This window comes from Dermacentor silvarum, chromosome 3 (genome assembly GCF_013339745.2).
Source record: "Dermacentor silvarum isolate Dsil-2018 chromosome 3, BIME_Dsil_1.4, whole genome shotgun sequence".
NCBI lineage: Eukaryota > Metazoa > Arthropoda > Arachnida > Ixodida > Ixodidae > Dermacentor > Dermacentor silvarum.
In genome coordinates, this window is record NC_051156.1 from 221257484 (window position 1) to 221281374 (window position 23891).

Sequence of the window (23891 nt, forward strand, 5' to 3'; positions counted from 1 at the left end):
TGGTACACCTATAACCTCCTTGGGTACACCATATCCTGGAGTACTTTTTCATCCGCCGCATTGACAGCGACATTAGCTATGGTGTAATAGCAAGAACGCCCGCAATTTTTTGCAGCGTCGGTAGTTCTTGGTTTTGTGAAATAAACATTTGCTCGCGGGTAGCACATGTGACCCACAGCCCGTAGCCCCGGCACTTCGGCATTTCTGGAAACGACGTGTCTCCATCATGAGGTAATGATCTCACCTACTTGGTCTTTCCGACAGCATAGCCTCCTATATATTCCGACAGGCACGGTACGAAATAGTTTCAGTTTTCTGTCATCTTATTATGATTGCTGCCTGTCTAATGTCTTGTGTACCTGTAAAAATGAAAAACGCGAATCCACGAAAATGTAGAACTTTCTTTAAAGAAAGTAGAATGTAGAACTTTATTTAAAGAAATGGCATAAGTGTGCCGTGGCACACTTATATGCCAGAAAAGCAATGACACTTATGCCAAAGATTGCGGCTCGTCTGCTGCGGCTGTTTTCTGTGCATCTGCAGGAGGCTTGGGGCGAGGGGCGGATAAAAGGTTTCTTCTGAAAAGTCGGGATCTATTGTAGAAGTGTGACGCCGCGTGGAGGAAGGTGAGGTGTAAGCAATAATGCAACAAATGATAATAGTACAATGATGGCGCCCCCCCCTCCCCCTCCTCCGAAATTTTGAACCGAAAATAATTACTGAGAAATAGGCGCTTTCGTCAAATAGTCAAGGCCTTCTGCAAGTGCCCCCCGCCTAAAAAATTCCTGGCTACAGGCCTGCTTGAAAGAATGGTGTGCACATAATAAATAACTTGCCTCGGAAAACTTGCATTAGTTACATAACTAATAATGCCAGTTGTACATTAGGTTGCCTCTACAGAAATTTTTCTCAGGCCTGTATCTCTCAAGTTATGACTTATAAAGCATTGGTCCTAACTAAACTTGAATATGCAGCAGTTACATGGGATCCTGGTTTCTAATCACTTGTAGCAGACTTAAGGGTGGTACAAAACCATGCATCATGTTTAATTCTTTCCATCTATCATCGCACCGTTAGTGCAACTATGCCACACTGACACAAAAAATTATATTCATTCGTCACTGCCTTACGTTCTCTAATTACATTTTTTAATGCGAGAGCATTACTTGGCTCATTGTGCAACCCAGCCGTCATCAGATAGCCGTGGCAGAAGAAAGACACACAAATTTCGTCGCCTTCATTTAACTAAAAAATATGGTTAGGATTGGATCCTCTGCCCCACCACTGCTCCGTAACCGAGCGTGCTAACCACGGTGCCGCTTTGCAACAGGCGAGTGATGAATATCCTCGAGGCTGTGCACGTGGTTGGGCTCTGCTTGGCGGGTGATTCACTAGATGGCACACAGTGCAGTTCAAACTCATGGCAGATCGTGCAGCACGACAGGCCTCACTATGCATTCTCTACTGAAACACATGGATGTGGCGCACGATGTGAATGTCAACAGAGGCGACATACTTTGCCTCTTGGAGACTTGAATGAGTCCAGATGACGAGAGATCACGGGATACTCGTCGTGTGCACTGCTCAACGACCCGTCGTTGCCACTGGTGTAGCCGTATACGCCAAGCCAGGACTTCAACTCCAACCCGTCCAGCTCGGAGACTGCTTTGGTGCACGCGGAGAGATGTGCGCTGTGCAGTTCATCGAAACGGGACTTGGGGTTGTGTGCATATACGTGGCGCCAAATCTGTTTCAAAAGATGCTGCAGCATTTGTGTACAGGAATCTGCCTTCAGCTCAGCGCTGCTGCACGTCCATGCTCGTTCTAGACTTTAGTAAACGCAGCGGCAACATGTTCAACGCAGCAGCAATAAACATAGCAACATTTTGCCGCAACACTAAACTTGGCGACATAGCTCGGCGACCTAGCTCAGTGAAGCACTCAGCGACAAGTAATGCTCTCACATTTACATATCATAAGAGTTGCTTAGGTGCCTAGGTGCATATACATTTTTTCGGCGAAGCTGCCACATGTCCAAATTTAATGACATTTGACACTATGATGTCAATGTCGGCTTCTTCTGAAGCGAGAAATTGTAAGGTACTAAATAAAAAATGTGCGTGTACAAGTTTTTTGCTGTCTTTTACATTGTTGCAACCACCCATAGCAAGTTTGGCCATTGCATGTCAAATCCGAAGCCCCAAAGTAAACTGGCACGTGCCCCGTTGAAGCTGTTCCAATTCCAACCTGAGAAATTTTGTGGAGTACAACTCCTGACAGGAGTGCTGTAGCGGAAAGCTGCATATAAATTATTTTTTACAAGATTGAGGCTGTTTATAATACTTTCAGTTATACTCCACTACATTAGGTATGGTGCCGAGAGTACCTATTTCTCAGTCAAATGAGTTATGGCGAATGCATTAGATAACAAATGACACTAGCTTTGTCCATATGTCATCGCACAAGTGGCATTCAAATTTAAGGCATTAGCAAGTTGTCATTTTCTGTGCCATAGGTATTAAATATATAAATGACGCCCTTTCCTTACCCACCCTTTCTCATTGTACAAAAGCTTTCTGCCTTTGTTTATTTCATAACATTTATTATAATTGATTCCTTAAGGATAGGCTACTAAAACCATCCTACACTTGAACACGCATTGATCACCATCATAAAGCAGGTATTTAATTTTCAAACACTATGTTATCATGACTTCTCTATTCCCAGTGAAAATTTCTATTGGAATCAGCATCCCACATAGTGTTGTCACCATTAGAGACAATAATGCTTTTAGGAGTGCACTACAAACCTGGTTTGTAAATAACTACATAACTGTTGCCTCATTCCTGTTATGGTTGTCAATTCCATTGCATTGTTTCTGTTGTGGCTGCTGTATTGTATTAACATTGTAACTACTCTCCTCTCTAATTCCCTAAGGGCCCTGAGGGTAAATAAATGTTTACTAATTGTAGCTCTTTTTGATTAGTGTGCTGACAAACTTTTGTGAGAAAGCATTCTGTACAAGATACTGTGTCTAGGTAGTACTCTTAGGTGCAGCAAGAATTGTTTCGGGACCCTTTAGTGTCTTCAGAAAAAGCTGCCTCTACTGTCGGGTGTTGTCCTACAAGAAGGCAGCTCCTGGGATGGTATTCTTGAGCGATTGCTTTCGGAGACAGCTTTCATAGGAGGTCACTTGGCACTGACAGTGTTTCTGGCACTGTGCGATGATAGCAAGCTTGGCACAGTGCTAGGAACTTTATTGGCTGGCTGTATACGTTGGCATGCCCAGTGCATAGCCAGGCAAAATCTCATGAACGGGATTGTATCCCCAAAAGTGATCACTTGAGCATACTGCGTCTGTCTTTGGCGAGTCTGCAAACTGCCTTTCTAAGTGCCAGATTATTATGTAATCATTGGTCCTAAGTGGGGGTGCCATTGCTTTTACATTTCAGAATACCAAGTCTTTAGGGCACACATGACAAGAGAGTGGAAAGTTGAGCATGTTCATGTAATGTCCAAAGTCCAGTGCCCGGCACATCCCGGCTCCAGTGTTCATCCTCGCCATAGTTTTCTGCAATATTATGTAGCCTGAAACCGAGCACAACCGTCTATGATGGGTTTCCTAATAGGCGATGTGCCGCCTTGGGAATGCCAGGATATGAGTGCTTTGGCTTGCCTTGAAGGCAGTTTGGAAGAAAACATCGTCATGACTGCCCAAATTAAGGTTTCTTAACATGAAATAAGTCTTCTCTCTCCTAATCTTTCATTAATGCTTAATTGCATAGATTACGAGTATATGAAGAAAACGCCGATGTGGGTGGGGGGGGGGGGGGGGGGCGCTGAAACCAATGCACATTGAGTAGCAGATGTTTTGGTCATTCCTCCAGCTTTATTGGTCTACCGATGCTGCTTTGCAGAAGCCACCTGGACTTGCTCAACACTATTTGTAACAATGCATTGCCCACCTTGTTTGTATATGTTGTGCAGGCGTCTCCGAACCAAGGTTCGTGGGCCAGCTCCAGCTAAGGGACGCACCCGTACAGGCCCTCGGCAGGATACAGCTGCATCACCTAGATCAAATCTGGCAGCTGCTATGACCATCCCTGCTGAAAGCACAGTATCATTGACACCGCAGTAGGTTTACTTAGTGAAAACTCATTACTTACTACGGCAATCGTAAAATGTGCATTTTATCAGTGCATGGTGGCTATTGTGGCTGTACTACAGCACACTGAATGTGAAAGTTCTTGTGCATTGGGACTTGGATCCATGTTGTGGAACACCTGATGGTCAGTATTAATACCAGGCACGCCATTGTGTTCCCCGCATTCCTTTTTATTGCTGCCTTTTGGTCACATAGCTGAGCAGGTAATGTAATAATTAGCACATTTGACTGGCAGCTTATTCGTGTGACAGAATGGCTGCCTATGGAAGTGAGGCTCGTTCAAAGGTGGTAGATGTTTATATGGCATAACGAGATTAGGAAATTTGGAGGCGTTGGATGTATGAGCACTGCTGCATTAGTCCTCAGCATAGCACAGAAAATGTTTGTGCACAGTCCCCAACTTTTCAAGAGGAGACCTGACTTTCAAAAGTCGTGACACAATAACTATCGCATGCGTACTGCACAGATTGTTCATTACAAGCGCCAGCAGGTGATGGTGCATGCAGCCTAACCAAAATGAAGTTGAAAGCATATTCAATTGTTGACCCTGTAAGGGCTTACTGCAGCTGGTGCCCATCAAGATATGGCGGAGACGTTAAGAGTGAACGTGCCCTTCTTTAGCACAGTAAAGTGGGCTGCCTTATTTAAGCAAAAGCGGACGAGCATCGAATAGTGGTACCCACGTTTCAGCAGGCCAGCCAAAATCAACATGCAAGACAAGGTCACCTGTGTGCAAGATTATGTGATGGCACATAAGCGGCTCAATACTGGACAATCGCAGAGCTGACAGGAGTAAAGAAAATCGCAGTACAGTGTATTGTTACCAATGAACTTGTGTGGTTTCTCCAAGCTGGGTTGCTCACTTACATCCTGAAAGTGAATTGCAGTTAAAGCATTGAAACAGCCTTTCTCTTCAATGCCCTGAGAGCTTGGTCTCTTCCATCAGCAGGCAGAATGATGGCTATCGTCTTCTGGGATTTCGTGGGCCTGTTGCCTGGGGGGGGGTGGGTCTTTTGTAGAAGGGGCAGACCATTGCCAGAGAATACGATCTGCTTCGATTCATTGCCTTTGAGACGCCATCAAGTCTAAATGACTCGTGCTTTGGAAAGGGGTCAATCTCCCCCAAAACGCATCTTCGTATCATGCCTCTGTGGAAATTGCTGCCATCCGTTCCTGCAGCTTGCCTGTGCATCAACACCTGTCATACTCGCTGGATCTCTCTCTGTCAGATTTTCATATTTTTACACAGTTGAACTCTCTGCGGATAATTTTTCTCACTGTCATTCAAGCTGCTACTTTCTCTTTAGAGGGCCGACCTTCAAATTTATTTTGCAAAAATCCAAGCACCGGATTATCGCTGGCTGAAGTGTGTGGACAATCGAGAGGACTGCATTCGAAAGTAACACATAATTATGTTGAATTCCAATGGTAGATTCAGATCAAGTATTTCTGCTCTGTGTGGAGCAAGTCTATTCCAATGGCAGAATGGGAGCGTGAGTTGTGTGTTCCAATGGCAGATTGGGACCAGCCGCCGATTCCGGATCGCTCTGTGGAGCAAAAATATCTGCTCCGCCGAAATCGGCAGATTTCACCGGAAGTCCGCGGGTGACGTATTTCCTTCACCCGCCTCTGCTTCCTGTTATGGTCGCCTGTTTCCGGTCGCGGGCAGTAGACATGGAAAACATGGACCGCATGGATGCTGCGACGCGCCGTGCGCTTTTGTTCATGCTACTAGATAGTGACAGCTCCGACTCGGACACAAGTTCCAAGTCCAGTGATGATTCTACCGACAGTGAATGTGACGCTGCTGTGTGTCAACGGGCGTTTGATGTGATGTTTCGCCTGCCTTCAAAGAGGCCTAAAGTGATTGGGTTCGTCGAGGATGTCGTTCGGCGATACTCGGACGACGAGGTACCGTACAGCCCAAGGTGGTACAAGCGCGCCAACACGTGCGATGCTCGCGCGAAGTACCAGAAGGAAAACAAACCCAGAGAATGCTGGGACGATGCACATGAATGGATGGTTGCTATAAGCATCTCCTTTGAAGCGGTGTGGTGGGCTGCGCCACCAAGTTGTTGTTATCCTCTCTATTTTACCTCTAGTTCAGCGCCCTCTCAATTCATTTCCGTGTACTAAGTGCCCCCGCGGGAGCGTATGCATTCCATTTGCAGATTTGGTGCGAGCTGGTGGGAGCGATCCGAGTCGGAGCGACGCGCTCCGTTCGTGATCTGGCCGAGCGCTCACGATCTGCCATTGGAATTCAACATTAGTTACATTAGCTGCTTCCCTCTGGTTGGTGGAGAACTTTTGTGACAACCCTCATGGAAACCAGACATGATAGGTGATCTCTGTGTGAGGCTTTCGTCCTTGTGATGAGTGCAGTGGTTTGGTGAAATGACAATGATGATAAAGAGCCAAGCACGAGGGCTTACGGCATAATAAAACAAATGAAAAAGGAACCATTTGCTGGAAACCATGGAGCTCAGAGGAGACCAATCTTGGATGAAGCAATGCTCCGAAGAACCAAAAAAAGCAAAGCATGTGGATGGAGGACTGAGTTGCAGAAAGACGCGTAGCAAGAAGGTTGGGCACTGGACCGGGCATTGAAGACAAAGCTGTTTGCGCAAAGGCCACACAAAACATTTAATATACACAAGGTTAAAAAAAACTAAAAGTAGGTAACTAACACTTAAAGGGTCCCTGAAACGGTTCGGACAAATTTTGTAGACGCGTAGGGTGCAGCTACAGTAAAACATTCGCGTCACAATTTAAATGAAGCGTCTCATATTAAGAGAGCTACGGACGATTACAAGTTACCCTCCTCCTTAGCCATGCATTTCCTCCTCAACTCGCGCGCCGAGCGATCGGGGCTAAGCTCCGCCTGCGCTGGTTCTACGTCGTGTTGTGACGTACGTTGTCGTCTATTTCCGGTTGTCTTGGAGCCAGCGCGCAAAGGCTCGCCAACCTCTCCGCTAGCCGCCCAGCCGTCGATCCCCAGTGAGAGCGATCAAGCAGCGTGCGTTGCGAGCGTTCTGTCGCAGTGCCGAGCGTGTCCGGTATTCCAGTAACCACAGGCGGGCTGGGTGTTTTGACGGATATCCAGAGGCGTAAACTAAAGCTCCTCCATACCGCTGTGATGAAGGAGCTTCGTAGACGTACGTGAGCAGCCTGATCGGCATGCACGGTCCAGCCATCTGGTGACGCAGAGCTCAAACAGCCAAATACAGATCTAATATTCCTGTAACCAAGTGTAAAACATTTGAAACATATAAAAAGACAACGTGTTCAAAATTACGCTCCTGCCAAAAATTTGAGCCAGCAGCAAAGTAGAAAAAACTTGGTTACTGCTATATTAGCTGTGTGTTTGGTTGAGCTTTGTGCCACCAGGTGGCTGCACCGTGCAAGCAGTTCACGTTTGCCCCTCTGTTCATCACGTAAAATGTAGTAAAACGGCCAGTACACTTACGCTTGCGTTCACCTGAATACCGGACAAGCTAAATTCTATTATGGCAATCCTTCGACGTGAAGTGACGGCCGCAAGCGCGTAGATGCTGGCGCCGTTTGGATACCGTCAGTCTGATGCGCTGCAGGCACTGCCCTCGTCTGCTGCCTTGCAGCGGGGCATAATGTCGCAGCTTGACATGTCGCCGATCGCTACGTTTGCAGCCCACAACGCAAGGGCGAACCATGATGCTTGCGAAAAGAAAGAACAAGACCAACACTGACCGCGCAGCTCGCTCTAGTCAACACGGAGCACGTTGTAACACAAGCAGACGACACTTGCTGTGGGCCAGAAGTGCTTTTTGTGCAGTGATACATGTCCTTGTGCATTCTTTCTGTTACTTTCTTTTTATAGAAACAAATTAACTAACATCTAAACTATTACGAACAACATTTGTTCACCATAATGTTGGAAAAATTATCGATGACGCGCCCTGGGCAGCCGATCGGATAGCTGACCCAGTGACCTATTCTGGGCAAAAAAATCAGCCTGCTTGGCGTGCTGCAATCGGTAGCGATGTACATTTTTAAAACCTTATAATAAATTACACGCTTTAGGTGGAGCGCTTAGATGCGTCAATTAATGATCAGAAGGACCTACTCTAATGACTCAGTACGTTTGTACACAATCGTCAAAATCGTTTCAGGGTCCCTTTAATAAAACAGTTAATGGCAAGACATGTTTGAACGCACATTCACAGGAGACATATTTAACAGTATGCAAGAAAATTCCAGCAGAGCCCATCTCACAGTGAATGTCAATTTTAATGCAATTAGCATTGAAGCAATGTAGTGACGCACCGTATTGCCACTGCAGAGATGCATGAGGTGTGTGTGCGGCCAGGTTCCTCTCTTACACTTCCCACTGAGCATGCTGCGCCATCTAGTGGTGCTGTGGCGAAGTTCGTGTGTAGAGCGTGTATGTGTTCAATCAAGCATTATCTGATTATATATCATGCTAGTTCGATTCCGCCCAGAACTGGATAAATTTTAAATGCGTAAGCATTTCTATGCCTACCCAATGAGAAGCCATGGCATACATAAGATGTATGCCATGGCTCATAACCCCCTAAACAATGGATCATACCCCATTAAGCAATGGCTCATACCCCCATAAAGGCTACTAGTGCTCAGCAAAGTGAAGCAAACAGTGCATACGTTCATTGTAATCACCCATACAACACACAGAACAGCATACGTTTCGATAAAGAACAAGCTCAAAACAAGCATCCGAACCATCAATAAAGCATTGCATACCCCCTCAGCAAATGTAGTGGTGGTTTTGCAACAGCTTCGTTCGACATCCAGGTTGATAAGGACGGGTAAGGGTGGGATCATGTTCGATAAGGTTGATAACGACCAGTGAGGGTTGATAAGGGTTTATACTGGTCGGATCAAGTATCATAACATTGATAATGACACTGGGCTGCGTGGAGATAAGCAAGTGGCACCATGCTTATGCATACTTAAACAACTCCCAGAAAAGTTTCTGCGTGAATTTATTTTATTTTTTGTCTTGAAAAGTGGCACACACCCAGTCACCCAAGTTGGTCCGGCGGTTTGTATCGACCTCTGTTACCCCAGCACAGCAGTCCAATGTTGTGCCCATTTGACCACAAACTACCCAGTTACCCAAGTTGGTGGGAAAGTGATTAGAAAGTTTGCTGAAAGTGCGTGAAGTTCCTAAACAATGCTAATCGCATTACGCTAATGGCGAAATGCAGTTTAGTCAAGAGGTAAGCGTAAAATGGCCTCGAGGTGAGGTGATGAACAAAGCAAAGCAATCATGGGCTCACCCTAGCAACGGTCAGGTAGAGCGCCGAGTCGGAGTTGGCGGGAACACAGTTGTTCCAAGTTAGCCAAGAGGAAACAGGCCCAGCATCAGGAACCCTGAATATGAAGTGCCAGGAGAAAGAGGCGTCCTGGCCTGGCAGCTGTTTGCAAGCTCAGGCCTGCAGCCCGACCCTTGCATTTTTCCCACTAGTACAGAAGTCAACAGGCCTCGTTTGCCCTTATCCCTTTGTTAGGTATGTTGTGGTCCCCCAGGATTGGTCTATTCCAAGTTTCATGGTTTCCAGTGATTGGTTTCCTTTTCTTTTCTTTTTATGTTCTGTGTGATCTCATGCTTAGCTTTTGGCTTTCTTTTGTATTTTTTGCCAACAACTGCACTTGTGTTTGTACACTTCACTTGTCTCAGTCCTGCAGTGGTATAAATAGGTTGATAATAATTATACAAGCTGCACTGAAATGTATTGTTGCAGTATCAGTGGGGAAGTGCATTGAAGTATCAACACATTGAATATCTGTCCCGAGAACAAGAACTGTGCGTTCTTCTGTTATTTCCAGGTTCTAGCCACACATGCTTATGGCCACGAGTAATTACAGGTGCAGCTAGTAGCAGTCAAATTTAATGGGAGCAGAAAGGTGATAACAATGTATGAAACATCCCGTTAACTTGTAGCCTTTCGTCAAGTCTACCAGCTCTTTGTGGGATACACTGTTGACCGGTAACTTGTAGCCTTTCATCAAGTCTACCAGCTCTTTGTGGGATACACTGTTGAAACTGTGCATGAATGCCCATGTTACAGAAGACATTCTGAGAGAAAACTAAAGAAAATCGTGCGGATCCCATGCACTGTGGGAATTTATGTAAGCGAAGCTGTTTGCTTTCATTGAGGATAATTAACGGTGATGTTGATGGCGAATGTTCAATTTCAGTGTTTAGCTCAATACGAGAGTCAGTTGATGTTAAATGTTACCTTGCATGCACCAGTAGTACACAGAACACACAGCAAGATGTGTTTGCTTGAGGCGTTGTTGTGAGCCATCGTTCAAAATGTTCGAGAAGGTTAGCATTACCATTGCCTCACAGGGCACATCACCTCGTGGCACTGTGAGGCATAAGTGCCTCGCAGTGCATATCACCTCGGGGCTGTACGTGCCAAAACCACAATCGGACTATGAGGCGTAGTGGCAGGCTCCATAATAATTGTAACCCCGTAGCGTAGTTTAACATGCACCTAAATCTAACCACACGAGCGTTTTTGTATTTCTCCCCTGTAGAAATGCGGCCGTCGTGGTCTGGATTGAACCTGCAACCTTGAGCAACGTCATAGCTGCAAAGCTGCCGCGGAGGGCACAGCAGTGTTGATTTGACGTGCGGCCACTTTCGTAGTGTTGCCTAGATGCTATGGTGCTTTAATGCAGTTTTGCGTCTGCACGCTATGCGTCGGTTGTCCATTTGACAAATTTGCACGATGTTAATTTTTGAGAAATACACAAATGTACCTTACCGTACCTTGAACTTAAATTTATCCAGTTTGTCTGCAACTGCTGTCGTGTAGCAGTATAGTTTCTTTGCCTTCTTACGGAGCGTTTTCGCTCTCCCGCCCTCCCCCAGTATACGGGAGCTGTGAGCGAAAAGTGGCAAGGCTGTTATTCTATTGTTTCGTGATGGCGTCGGTTCTACCCATTCTCTGCCTCCCCTTCCTACCTCCTCTCTACCATTCTATCTACCTTCCCTCTGGACTGTTGACATTAGTACAAAGGTAAGCTCTGAAGTTTATGCAATGCTTTTGCAGGGGGTTACAGGTAGTTAGAGCTGTCGAGAGGGTACTGTGCTTGGTGTCACCGAGGGAGCTCCAGAGGGCATTGTAGCGATGCAAAGTACAAACGAGTTTCTCGCGTTGCCTTTCCTCTCTGCCATGTATATGCATGTTCTGAACCACTTCTCAATGCGGCGTGCAAGACAGCAACAGCAGCAGTGGAAATGTCGAAGGAAGAGGCGAAGACTTAAAAAAAAAATATTGCCAATATACTTGGAGAACATGCTTTTGCACTGTACACAAATAATATGGGCTTGTGCGAGATGTCTGACTTGTGGATCTAGCTCACCTTTTTGCTCAAAACGCTTTCCACCTGTTACACTGAATACTCTCCGACTATATAGAGGAATGCTAACATATTGTTCCTAAGAAAGGAAATGGCAAAGAATTGCTAAATTTGAGGGTCATTAACTTGCTGTCTGTGTTCATGGTTTTAACAAAAATAACTTTAGCTAGAACTTAGCAGCATCTAAATCAACACAGTGCATGGTGATTCTGGGTTTCAGATGCTCAACTGTAGATCGCTGCCACTTACCATTTCATACCTGGTTTATGATAACGATTACAACAAAGCTTATTCAGCAACATCAATGCAACTTCCTAGACACATAGCAAAAATTACTTTGTATTCCTGAAAACAACTATACCAATAAAGCATTGTTTAATATTATTTGTCCATGTTGCACTGTCATCTCCAAACCAGGGCCCATAAATTGGATCGAGATACGAGAGGCACTGCTTCAGGTCCACAATTGGATGTACCAGCCTCTCCTAGCCCATTTCCTGCAGCTCTGGAGACCACTACGACGACACACACATCTCAGTTGGCACACTCGTACGTTATCCCATTGAAAGATCTCTCTCCATTACACTGATCACAAATGTGTATTTTGTCAGTGCTTCTTTGTCGCTGGAATCGTATTCACAGCTCCTTCTAGCCCTTCACCTTGCATATGTTATTGGAAGCGCTATCTTTAATTGAAAACATTAGGTATGGTGCTTCCTGTGTGGGACAGCTCGCTGGAGCACCAGACATGACCAAAGAAAATTGTTGGTAGGCATGTGTTCGTCTGTTGACTCACTAGAGAGCAGAAACATGCCTGTGGCACACTGGGGTACCGTGATGGATGATGTGTTGTGCCGAAGTGCTGCCAGAAGCGACTAATTACTGACATGCGTTCACAAGGTTGTAGGCAAGCCTCCCTTGTTATGGCAGCTGCACTTTGACAGATTGACTACAAAATTGCTCACATGCAGAGATTTTAATCGGATTCTACACTGCACTTTTTTTTTTTTAGCCGACAACTGTACAGCTTTGGCATATCTGAAAGGACACTTAAGGGAAATAGTTAACATTGACTGATAAACTGCACTTCTCAGACACAAATGTTGGCAAGAGTGAAGTTTTCCTTAACAAAAAAAAACAAAAACAAAAGTGACAAATTTCAGGCAGGTTGCCACCTTCAAGTTCTTGTAGCAGACACCACCCGTGCGATCATGGCTTTTGACGGCCTCTGCGCGGGACTAGTTGACTGTTAAACAAGATGTTATTGCATTCTAAAGGAACCAAAGACAACCTAGAAAGTTATGAGAAATTTTTCTGTGAAGGAGCAGCCCTGATACAATTGAATACATTGAAATTGGTGACGTTGCACTGATGTGCAAGGGGGCGTGTGGCAGTTTGGTTGGGAAATTTGATAGAGTAAAAGTTTTGCCTCCACTTCTGCTAGTAACCAACCTCTTCCCGCCACGTAAATACAGATGGAAGTCCAGAAGAATGTTTTGCCAGTTTAACTGGTTTGGTGTTGCACTTTAGTGTTCCTTGAAAACCTAATCGATTTAGCATCGATGTAACCCCCTACCCTTCATCACATTTTGCTCAAGCTATACAAGCTGTAGTGGAGTGAAACATAGAAATAAGTTCAGTACCATTCATATTTGACTGAACTTTACCGGTAAAGTACCGAATTCCTTATATCGAGGTTTAATTATATGCACAAAATTTTGGGACTTGGCCCTCTGCAGTGATTCAGTCGAATGCGGGAAAGGGTGTCACGCAGTTGTCAGGTGCGTCCAGTAGGGCGAGTGGTATTGCAGTGTATTAAGTAAATCTTCAGTGCATAGCTGGCTTGAACATGAGAGCTCTTTGTCGGTACAGTTTTTCGCTGACCACATGAGCCCACCTCTATTACCATGTTGGTTCTGTAATATAACTATGTTGGCCTGTGTACTGTTATACTCGGTGTTTCTGCGAAGATTGCCAAACATGTTTAAAGATCACCTGTCGCAGATAGCACAATTCTGGTTCTTGAGCTGCATTATTCGGGTGGACATTGTTTGCGTGGGGAAATCAAGATGCATAATCGACTAATTACTAAAATTCACCACAAAATAAGTTTATATCTGTACAGCACATATTTCAATTTACAAATTGTAGCCGATGGAATTTGCAAGGTTGAGCCACTTCAAACTAATTCTCAAGAAAACACCTGTTTTGAAATATTAATTTCCCAGTTAGTAACATTTTGGTGAGGGCTAGTTGGTTAATCTTTAGAACTATGCTCAAACAGCGTGACTGAAGCAAGGACACACAGAGAAACAAGTACCACAGAACAAGTGCTGTTCTGTACATGGTAAGGATGAAAAGGGTGCTAGAAGGAATCAATATCGAATTTAACCGGTCATACAAACAGGCAGGCACAATAGCAGAGCAATAGTTTCCAGGTTTGTTTTATGCGGACGACGTTGTGTTGCTGGGGTATGTGGAAAGGTGTAATGGCTCTAGGACTTACATTTGGAAATGCGGTTGTTTGCTTGAAGTTGGAGGTACAATTAGGGCTCGAAGGCAACCAAAGGTCAGTGAGATGCCTTGCATTGGGTGCTCACGGGAAGACTGCAAATGAAGATATACAGGGTGCTATAGACTGGACAAGTTTTGAAGTGGTGGGAGCTCGGAGTAAAATTAATTTTTAAGAACAACTGAGGAATATGAAAGAAAATAAGTGGGTTGTGAGAGTGTTCAGGTAGTTGTACAGGAAGAACATTGACTCACAGTGGAAGAAATGAGCTAGGACGCTTACCAGCAAGTATGCGACTAGTACAGTGCAGTCCACTTATAACGATACCACATATAATGATATATCGGTTATAACGATGAGTCAACTTAAAAGTAGCAACTTATGCATTAGGGCTATGAGAAATAAACCTATATACAGTCGAATCTCGTTAATTCGAACACGCTTAATTCGAATTCGAACACGAAAGCATTTGCGACTGTTAGTTCGAACATACCGTGGGCCGACAATGCTATCAGCAGTGCGCCAAATAATGCGGCGGCGCCTCCGACCGGCATTGCTCCGACACCGCCATTGAGCAAAAGTTTGGAGAGACCCCTTAATGCAGTGGTGGAGGCCCAGTCCGGCAAACGCTTGCTTCTCGATAACGGCAGGAACGAACTTCAGGGAGTGGGTTATGCCGGCGCCGGGGCGGCACCGGCACGGCGGCGGGCGCGGAGATCGTCGAAGGTGAGGGAGCTGCGAGGGCGAGGGGAGCCACCGAAGCGGCGGAGTTGCCAAGACCAAATCCGCTTCCCTGCCACCCTCCTCCCTCACATTCCACGGTCTCCGCACGCGCCTTCCCGTTGCCATGCCAGCGCCGTCCGCTTACTGGTTTCGTTTTCTGCCGTTATTGGGAACCGAGCGTTGTCCGGCTTGGGCAGTTGCACTCTTTATGTGCTGGCACACCGCAATATTTCACGACTCGCACCGTTCGTGCATCATGCTATGGTGCTCGAATACTTCAAAAATACGTCATTCCTTTCATTCGAACAAATTTTTGGGCCCCTTCGAGTTCGAATTATCGAGATACGACTGTATAACGATATATTATTCACCGCATATCGGATATAACGATCGAAATTTTGCTTCTGAGCAGCGTTTTTCATGCAGAATAATCGTGAAATTTGCGTTCTTAAGTTGCCCTTAACCGAGACAGGGCAAAAGTTTGCCTACGCGAGTTCGTACCTGCCGCCATTACTGCGTGCCGATTGCGAAAGCCATGGAGGGCATCGCAAGCTGACGCAGCGTGCACAAGATGGCGCCAGCTGCTTCGCGACCGCGTCGTGTCGCCGGTGGTCGTGCGAGCGTCCAGAAGAGGAGGGGTGTGGGTGAAGAAAGCGATGCGTGGCTTGTGCTCCCTTTACAATCTCCCTCTCTCAGCGATCATGGTAATGCGCCGAGAAAGCACAAAGCGGGGTTTGTTGAGACGAAGCTGAGAACTTTGCAGGACTTGAAGAAGTACGAGCTCATGCAGTCGATGATATCGACGATTACGAAAACCGGGAGCGCCATGATCATGAAGGCTAGAAGCAGTGGCCATGCTGATCAATGGAAAAGGCTTAGTGTGCCAGGACGAAACCTCTATGGGTGAAACTAACATGATGGAAACCGCTAACATTATCGAACTCTGGGAGCACATCGCTACCAATGATGAAATAGGTGGTGCTTCGATGGAGGAGTTTCTGAGTGCAGATAGTGCTGCCTCGCTCTGCGAACAGATCTCCGACGGGGCGATCGTTGTCGCAACAGACGCGGTGTTGTGCGACAACAGCAGCGACATTGACGACGAGATTGACAATGGCCCGTCTTTGACACCGACCCTGATGCTCAACCAAAGTGCAATGTTGTCGATCGAGTCACTCATTGATTTCATGCACGGTAAATTATAGCCGCCAGTGTTCGCGCAGCAGCTGGACATGATGCACACGGCGGTTGTGAATCCGAAACTTCGCAAAAGCAAGCGCAGATTTCTATTTACGTGCGCCTAACGATTGAGACATTATTTAGAGGTAGAAATAAACGTTTTATTTTTCACAGCCTACTTTCTACAATGTGCGATTTTTCATCGCAAGTGGCAAATTTCGTTTCGGAACTGCAAAGGTATATTCGGCATTTTTTTTTAACGGCAGTCCAGATATAGATATGATTGGTTATAACGATCAGATTTTTCATTCTTCTTGATATCGTTATAAGTGGACTGCACTGTATAGTAAGCAACATGGTAACAAAGAACATCAAAGGCAAAGTCAGAGAGGCTGAGACAATCTCCAGGTTGGCAGCAATGGCAAAGGAACCCGCTATGAGTAACTATCTAAGAGGTAAAAACTAAATCGGGAAAGAAACAATTTATGACAACTCAAAGGGAAGCTATTTACTTTTCGAAGTGAGGTCAGGATGCCTTAGAAGGCGTAGTTATAAAGCGAGGATACACTAAGGAAGAAAAATGTGCTTGCTGCTAGGGAAACAATGGAGCAAATTTTATTAGAATGTGAATATATCTACCCAGCTGTAGGTTTAGGTTCCACTGGCCTCCTTGAATCTCTTGGGTTCAGGGATAGCAGGGGGAAAGTAAACGTCTGCAATAGTGATTAGTAAAAGGCGAATAGAGGTTCGGTGGCCGAAAAAGTAGAGAGACCACAAACAACGGAGGTGTAGAAAAACAAGGTTCCCCATAGTGGTCCAGAAAGCTTGATGCTTCGAATTCATTGTGTGCTTTTTTTTTTTTTTTAAAGATAGGTAGGACATTAAGCAAATAAGAACAAGAGCTTGGTAGTGAAACCCACCACCCTGTTTCAAAGGCAATGCTCATAGCATCCATCCATCCAATTAATTATGGAGCTTTGCCAGGAAATATATTGGTGGCCCAGCTACTTTTGTACTTCAATGCATTAATGGCATTTTGTTTAAAAAGTGGTACGACTGCATTTTCATGTCAAGTATGATGAGACAGACATATTTCGAAAATGGTGTCTTTAACAGAATTCTTTCCAAGTGGATATGCCTGGCAGTCTCATTGGCTACAATTTGTAAACTGCAATATGTGCCGTAAGGTAACTAGGTAAAAATGTAATAAGCGAATTTTAGTAATTAGTCAATTATGCATTTCAATTTTTCATGCCAATGTCTGCCTCTGAGTAATCCAGCTCAAGGACTAGAATTGTTATCTGCCACAGGTGGTCTTAAAGCAAAATTTGTCAATCTTCGCAGAAATGCCTAGTATACATACAGAGTTTTTGATGAATACTGCCAAAAATGCATTTTTATCCTGTGGCAGCTGGCACAATTCTAGCCCTTGAATAACAAACATTTTTGTTTTTCTGTGGTGCATATCCTTTGAGCTGTAACTATAGAGCAGAGGGCCTGTTCACAGCGTCCCTACAGGACAAAGTTTGCAAATATTTTAAACAGTCATCTTCAGTCATAAGACAATCTTTGCTGTTTTTTCACCAAATGTTAGTACCTTTAGGCTTTGATGGTACTGTTTTTCAAATTATAGGTAAAGTTGGAGGTTGGCATTGCATATCCATATTTGCATGTTGTGCTAATTGAGTGTGGAGGCTTTCTCAAGTTGGTGAGTCACAGCTACGGATAAACAAAGCAGGGAAAATGGGGTATGAGGAAAGGATACAAAAACATGGTTCTGGCTTCCCAACAATGTCTATTGGCAAAATACAGGTCATATAACATATACAGGCATTCACTAAAGAAAATAGAAGGCAACTAAACGGTATTGTCATGTATTTGGTGGAGGGTTAAATCTGAACAACAGATGCTACGAGGTGTCACACACAAAATTCGAAATGAATAAACAGGCAATCTCGAGTGAAGAGAGCACAATTGAAAAAAACACTAATGCAGAAGCTACCTAGCTTTTGAACATCATCTGCCTGTATCTCATTTGCCAACTGCATATTGTGTGTAGCTAACACTGCAATGGACCTTTTTACAATTTGGCCATGCGCATGCGCGTAACCTCGCTGCACCGCCATTACCACAGGGCGGGTGCGCGAAGTGAGCGCATGACATCTTGCATGATCCGGGACAATCTTCTGAGCTCGAGGTACTGAAAAATAGCTTTGCACATGTTCTGGGCAATAATATTGGTTAATGAAAGACGTTAGCAGTTCGTGGGAAAGCCTGCAAGCGGTTTTGTCGTTGGAAATGACTCCGTGAACTAACGCTCGAGTGATAGGCTTAGCATTTGCGACTGGCCTCATGCCGGACACTTGCTGTGCTGTCGATTGCACAAACCGGCATGGAATGTTGGACGTCTTGTACTGGCCTGGCGCGCACGGTCAAGTTCCAAAAAGTACGCCATGTTACCAGTGAGCCATTAAGTGATTCTTGCTGAGTGAGGCAAACCTGTGTTCTTGTAGCAGCATGGCAACAGCGCTGTAAACATTCTAGTTGCACCTGATTGATTGAGTTGCACCTCTAGTGACTGATTCGGCAGTCTCGGTGATCTTTGAATCTACCGGTATGTATATAGCAGGGTTTTTACTGCTGACTGATGAGCGCGTTACCACAAGCATTGTGAACGTAGCTGTATGATTACGTGCGGCCAAACAAAAAAGAGAAATGTTGCCACACAGCCCATTAGAATGTATCACTTCAGACCAAAGTGACACACTCGCAGTGTCGCATTATACAAAACTCGAAGTCCCCTCTCCATTTTTTTCTGCAGGCAAATAAAGCTTTACACGCCTGACAAAATGTGTTTCGTCCACTTCCCTTCTGCCCCACAGTACGTGTGCAGAACTTTTGTACATTGTTTGTTCATTGTGATGAGCTGTTTGCAGTACCTGCTCAACAGAGCGTGGCTCAACAGCGTTGAGCCACTCCAAATGACGCGTGTTTATCCGGAAGAAAGTTTATTCCGCGACTTGTTGACGGTCACGCATATCTTCATTAGTCAGATCAAAGTATTGGCGAAGCTATTCAGGAATAAATGCTGGCACATCTATTCTGCATGTCGAATTCGGCGTGTTGCCTTCTCATCGGTACATGGAAAAGGTGTTATCGCTACACGTGAGCAAACACACACAGGCCAGAATGGGGAGGATGAGGAGCTACAACAAAACAAGGGAGAAAAAAAAAGCGCTGGGATGTCGCGAAAGACTTGGTCAAACGCTACCACTGCATAGAGGTGAGAAGGAATGGGAGCACGGTTCTTGCTCGCCAAATTTAGTTGTAGAAGCCAGTATAGGGGTCGCTTTCTGGAACAGAGGTCCATTGTCAGATCTGGTGGGGGCAGAATGCAAAAATGCTTGTGTACTGTGCTTTGTGTGCATGTTAAAGCTCCTCTGATTGTCAAATTAGACTGGAGACTCCCACTACGGCATCCCTTAAAGCCCACTGGGCAGTTTTGGGACTTTTAAATTGTCAGAGGGGCACGCATATGTTACACTAAGGTGGTCTTCCTCTGTTGGATACGCATTGTTGCACTGATCTTCTAAATGCTATTTCAGGCACCTACGGTCATACTGGCAGCTGCCAGATCACGAAGCAATAAGAAAGTTCAACAGTTTTTTGCAACTCCAAAACCATGTGCTGGTGTGAATTTGTGGCATTAGCACTGCACGTGCCACTTTTTTGTTGCTGCACATCATTGTGAAGTACATAGAAGTGATTTTAAATACACATGCTAAAAATGCTTTTTCAGTGAGGTCATTCTTGTATTTTGCTTACTCGTCCTAGATAATGAGTGCCCATGCCACAAACCTATGTTCTTTTTTACTTAATCTATTGTGTGCCATTTTAGGGTGAACAAGCAGCATGGAACTCCCGATGTGGGCCCTGTTCCAGAGCGCATCATGCAACTGTGCAAGAGTATCACAAACGAACAGTTGGTTTCAAAGTTACGAAGCAAGCACAGGCACGGTAGCAGCGATATTGTTACGGCCATTAATGAAGCTGGTTCCCAGATGAGTCTGCCAGGGTTTCCCAGAAGTGACACAGTCGATATCTTGAGTTTTGTGCTTCCGTTTCTTCTGGCCTCTCAGCAACCCAATGAAAAATTCTCATCAAAGAAAGGAAATGAAGTCTTGTCCTTTCGAAAGACAATTGCAAAGAAACAAGACATTTCATCAGAGATGCATTCATTGGCTGCTGAAAATAAAGGTTCCACGACTTCTGTGGACCCTCGCCTTCGCACAGAGCATAAAAGAATTGGAAGGCCACATAGTTGCAGTCCTCAATTTCCAAGGGTTCAGAAAACCTTGGCGGCAAATGTCCGTGCTGCTTTGTCTCGTGACACTGCAGTCGTTGCTCCTGTGCGCAATCTTGTCGTTGAGTTGGACAGGCTAACTGCAGAGGAAATCTCTGCATTCACTTCTCATCGGCACCGGTCACCTGTCAAAAATAGAACAGCTCAGGAATCCAAAGATGTTGGATGCCGCTCCCAAGCGACAGAATGGCCAACGCCAGTGCATGTCACCCGTACCTCTGGCCCTGGGCAATCGCAGAAACAGCCTTCAGTCCATTCACATTGTTTGAGAGATACTGCTGACTCCAAAAGTGATGCAATGGACATAGAAGGACCTGCACTTCACAAGCAGCCCCTGCAAGATGACTCCCAGCTGTCTGACCAAGACGAGGATTCACCATCGCTGCTTGAATCGATGCCAAGTGGATGTCTGCGATCACTGCCAAGCTCATCGCAGACATCCTCCGAGGTCACGTTTAAGAAGCGCTTAAGCGTCAGATTTGCAAATCTTGTACACAAGGAAACTGCTGACTGGCCTGCCAACAAACAACTGCTACCAGCTCCTACTGCGTCAGAAAAGACTTCGCAAGTGCGATGCCACATTCCATTACCTCTAGATGTCGGAGATTCGGTTGACCCTCGACTGTCCAAGGCCGGAGGCTCGAGCTCGCAGGATTCGCCGCGAGGCACTGAAAGGCACATCATCCGGTCAGTCAGTCCCGACGCTTTGCCGCCGCCGCTGACTGGCCTGCCGACAACTGCTGACTGGCCTGCCGACAAACAACTGCCACCAGCTCCTACTGCGTCAGAAAAGACTTCGCAAGTGCGATGCCACATTCCATTACCTCTAGATGTCGCAGATTCGGTTGACCCTCCACTGTCCAAGGCCGGAGGCTCGGGCTCGCAGGATTCGCCGCGAGGCACTGAAAGGCACATCAGCCGGTCAGTCAGTCCCGACGCTTTGTCGCCACCGAAGAAGCACAGGGTGCGGTTCACAGCTCTGCAAGAAGAGGCGCTCGTATACGGCGTTATGAAGTACGGCCGAGGAAGCTGGAAGGAAATCAGCGATGATGGCTTGTTTGATGGGCGCCGCACTATCGATCTCCACGACAAGTATAGGAATTTAGAAAAGTATGGGCATCTTCCGAATGTCAAGAGACGAGTGAAGGACATGCTGAGCGCTGGCGTGAATCCCCTGAAGAAACTGCGTGCACTGTGCAAGCAGCAGCAAGCAGCATCACTAACGCATGGCGAGGGAAACTCTGTAAGCCAGCCGAAGGAGACACAAAGAGCTTTGCCATCACTCAGGGGTCCCGAAAGGGCCAGCGCAGCTCCGTCTTCAGACAATGCCTCTCTGGAACCATTCCAGAACCGAACACAGGCTCAAAATGCTACCAGCTTGCTAGATACAGCTCGCAGCAGCTCCGACGGACCATCGGCATCGCAAGCACATCCTGTTGCACTGGCTGGATGGAGTTCAGATACAGAGTCAAATGTTTCACAAGAAAGTGTTCCGACCAAGTTCAAGGAGAAGCGGCGGAGAGTGCCCTTCACGCCGCTCGAAGAGGAGGCACTCGTGGCTGGTGTTCTGAAATTCGGCAAGGGGAACTGGGTGCGCATACTGACCGAAGGTGGCTTCCTCGGGAGGACAGGCACTCAGTTGAGCGACAAGTATCGGAACTTGAAGCTGTATCGTCAGCTGGAAGCAGTCGAGAAGGCTGTGAAGACTAGGCGCGCTAGGGGTGAGGACCCATTGGAAGAGCTCCGCAAGCTATCTGCCGCTCACTGGAAGCGCTGACAGTAGGTTAGGCAGGCATTTTTATACCTTTAAAATTTTATTTATCTGCTTTAAAGCTGAGCTTTTATTACTTGAATAAAGGTTTTGAGACCTCACTGACGTGTGATAAGCCCATTGGTATCAATTGCAGTCCTGGCCGTTTATCGATTCAAGTTGTACCGAAGTAATATTTGTAAATGAGGTGGTCGTTTCCTTTGAGCAACATCGCGCAGGTTTGTTTTAGAGCAGTTTTCTTTTGATAACAAAAATATCGGCCAGTTTGTGCGTCCCACCTTCGATAGCCGCTACCAAGCGAACGGCTTAAAGACTGTGAATTGTATCAGCTGCGGCGTTTCACTAGCATAATGGCTGTACAGCTTCCATTTTTCATCTGCCATGTCTAGCCATATTATCTGTTGCTTGAAAATAATGTGCTAGCTAGCGCGAAAATTCATCGCTGGAACCGAGCAGTCTGCTTGGAGACTACCTACGAAAGCGGATTAACCTTGCAGCCTCGGGGTGTGTGCACTGGTGAGTAAAAAAAGCAGTGCTTCGCATTTTCAACTTTGAATTTCTTTGCATGCAAGGCAGATAGATTCCTGTAGTCATTTCTTAAAAGGGGAAAATAATAATTATACACTTATTGCTCTTCAAAGGCAATTCAAACGAGGCTGTTGTTAAAGTTCCTAACATGGAGTACAGTATAAATAATAAATAGTTTTGGCTGTTTCGGCATAAATGGTACACTGCAATGAATTCACTGCACATTAGTTGCAGATGTATTTCTGATGGTAGCTAGAATAATTGCATTTTAGACATAATAAAATGACTGTGTTTATTACTGGTATCTGGCAGAAAAAATTGTCATCTAATTGAGGGTTTCAGGACTTGTTGCTGGGCTAGTTGGTTCACCTTATTGCATAGTGTTAATACGCAATAATCGAGGGTTGACTACGCACAGCGCACATAAGGACCCCATTGAAAGAAATGCGCACACCAAACAGTGGTGTGTGCGCTTTTCTCTTGTGAAGCATTTTGTGCACTGTTCTTAGACATGAATCACAAACTCGTCCACACTTCCACCATAATAATTAATGCTCTTTTTTTCTACGCTGCTCATCTTTGTTCACCCCTTTTGTCTCTATTGTGTTTGGACATACAAGTCAACAGTGAATGTGTTACTACTGGAAGTAACATCAAGGGCCAGAATTCTCATGAGGTATGTTTCTGAGCACTCCACCTAGAACCATGATTTGTTCATTTATTGGACTAACTTGTGTTTCACCATTTTTTTGCTTGCATGTTTGTCATGGCTTCATCATTTTTCTTTTCAGGAAGACGGACAAAAAGAGATTATTAGTCTGCAAGCTGCTCACGCCAAGCCATAAGAAGCTCAACAGGTCTTGAACTATGTGCCTCACTATGAAACTATGAAATAAGATGTATCCAAGTTTAGAGGTGTGAGCCCTATTGGAAAAGCAGCAGTCTACAGTTTTGTATCATACCGAGCAGGAATGCTAAAATTTGACATAAAAGCTTGCTTGCTTTTGAGGCCGTTTTATGACAAAATGAGAAGTAACATGTCGAGTTGCAAATTGTTTCGTTTTTGTTATTGTTGTAATGACTAGAACAAAAAAGGTAATAAGCTCCTACTTCTTAATGCACAAGCTCTGTCATCAGCTCTGCAAATCACCTTGGCTAGCAATACCACCAAGTATCACATGTTCCCTCGCACCAATAAATTGTTGCATGAAAATGCAAAGAAGTTTAAAACGATCAAAAGCTCTTAATGCAATTTTTA

General features: G+C 45.4%; 1 protein-coding gene across 3 annotated transcripts; it reads left to right on the plus strand.

Annotated features, from left to right (window-relative positions):
* The first annotated feature begins 77 nt into the window (after positions 1–77).
* Positions 78–22220, plus strand: LOC119446730 (uncharacterized). Of its 3 annotated transcripts, XM_049664347.1 has the most exons (5): positions 78–231; positions 3988–4134; positions 11975–12106; positions 19870–20965; positions 21200–22220. In XM_049664347.1, the coding sequence occupies exons 1-5, from the start codon at positions 227–229 to the stop codon at positions 22109–22111; spliced, it is 2292 nt and encodes a 763-aa protein (XP_049520304.1). In that variant the 5' UTR covers positions 78–226; the 3' UTR covers positions 22112–22220. The 3 variants fall into 3 exon arrangements, with proteins under 3 accessions (XP_049520304.1, XP_037567182.1, XP_049520303.1); XM_037711254.2 differs by having other exon boundaries at positions 19870–22220; XM_049664346.1 differs by lacking the exon at positions 11975–12106 and having other exon boundaries at positions 19870–22220.
* Positions 22221–23891: the final 1671 nt, after the last annotated feature.

Bases quoted from the DNA above. Each gene is read 5' to 3' on its own strand.
- LOC119446730 (XM_037711254.2), top strand. The intron at 4,135-11,974 runs GTAGGTTTACTT...TCTCCAAACCAG, and splicing joins ACAGTATCATTGACACCGCA to GGCCCATAAATTGGATCGAG. The intron at 12,107-19,869 runs GTACGTTATCCC...GTGCCATTTTAG, and splicing joins ACATCTCAGTTGGCACACTC to GGTGAACAAGCAGCATGGAA.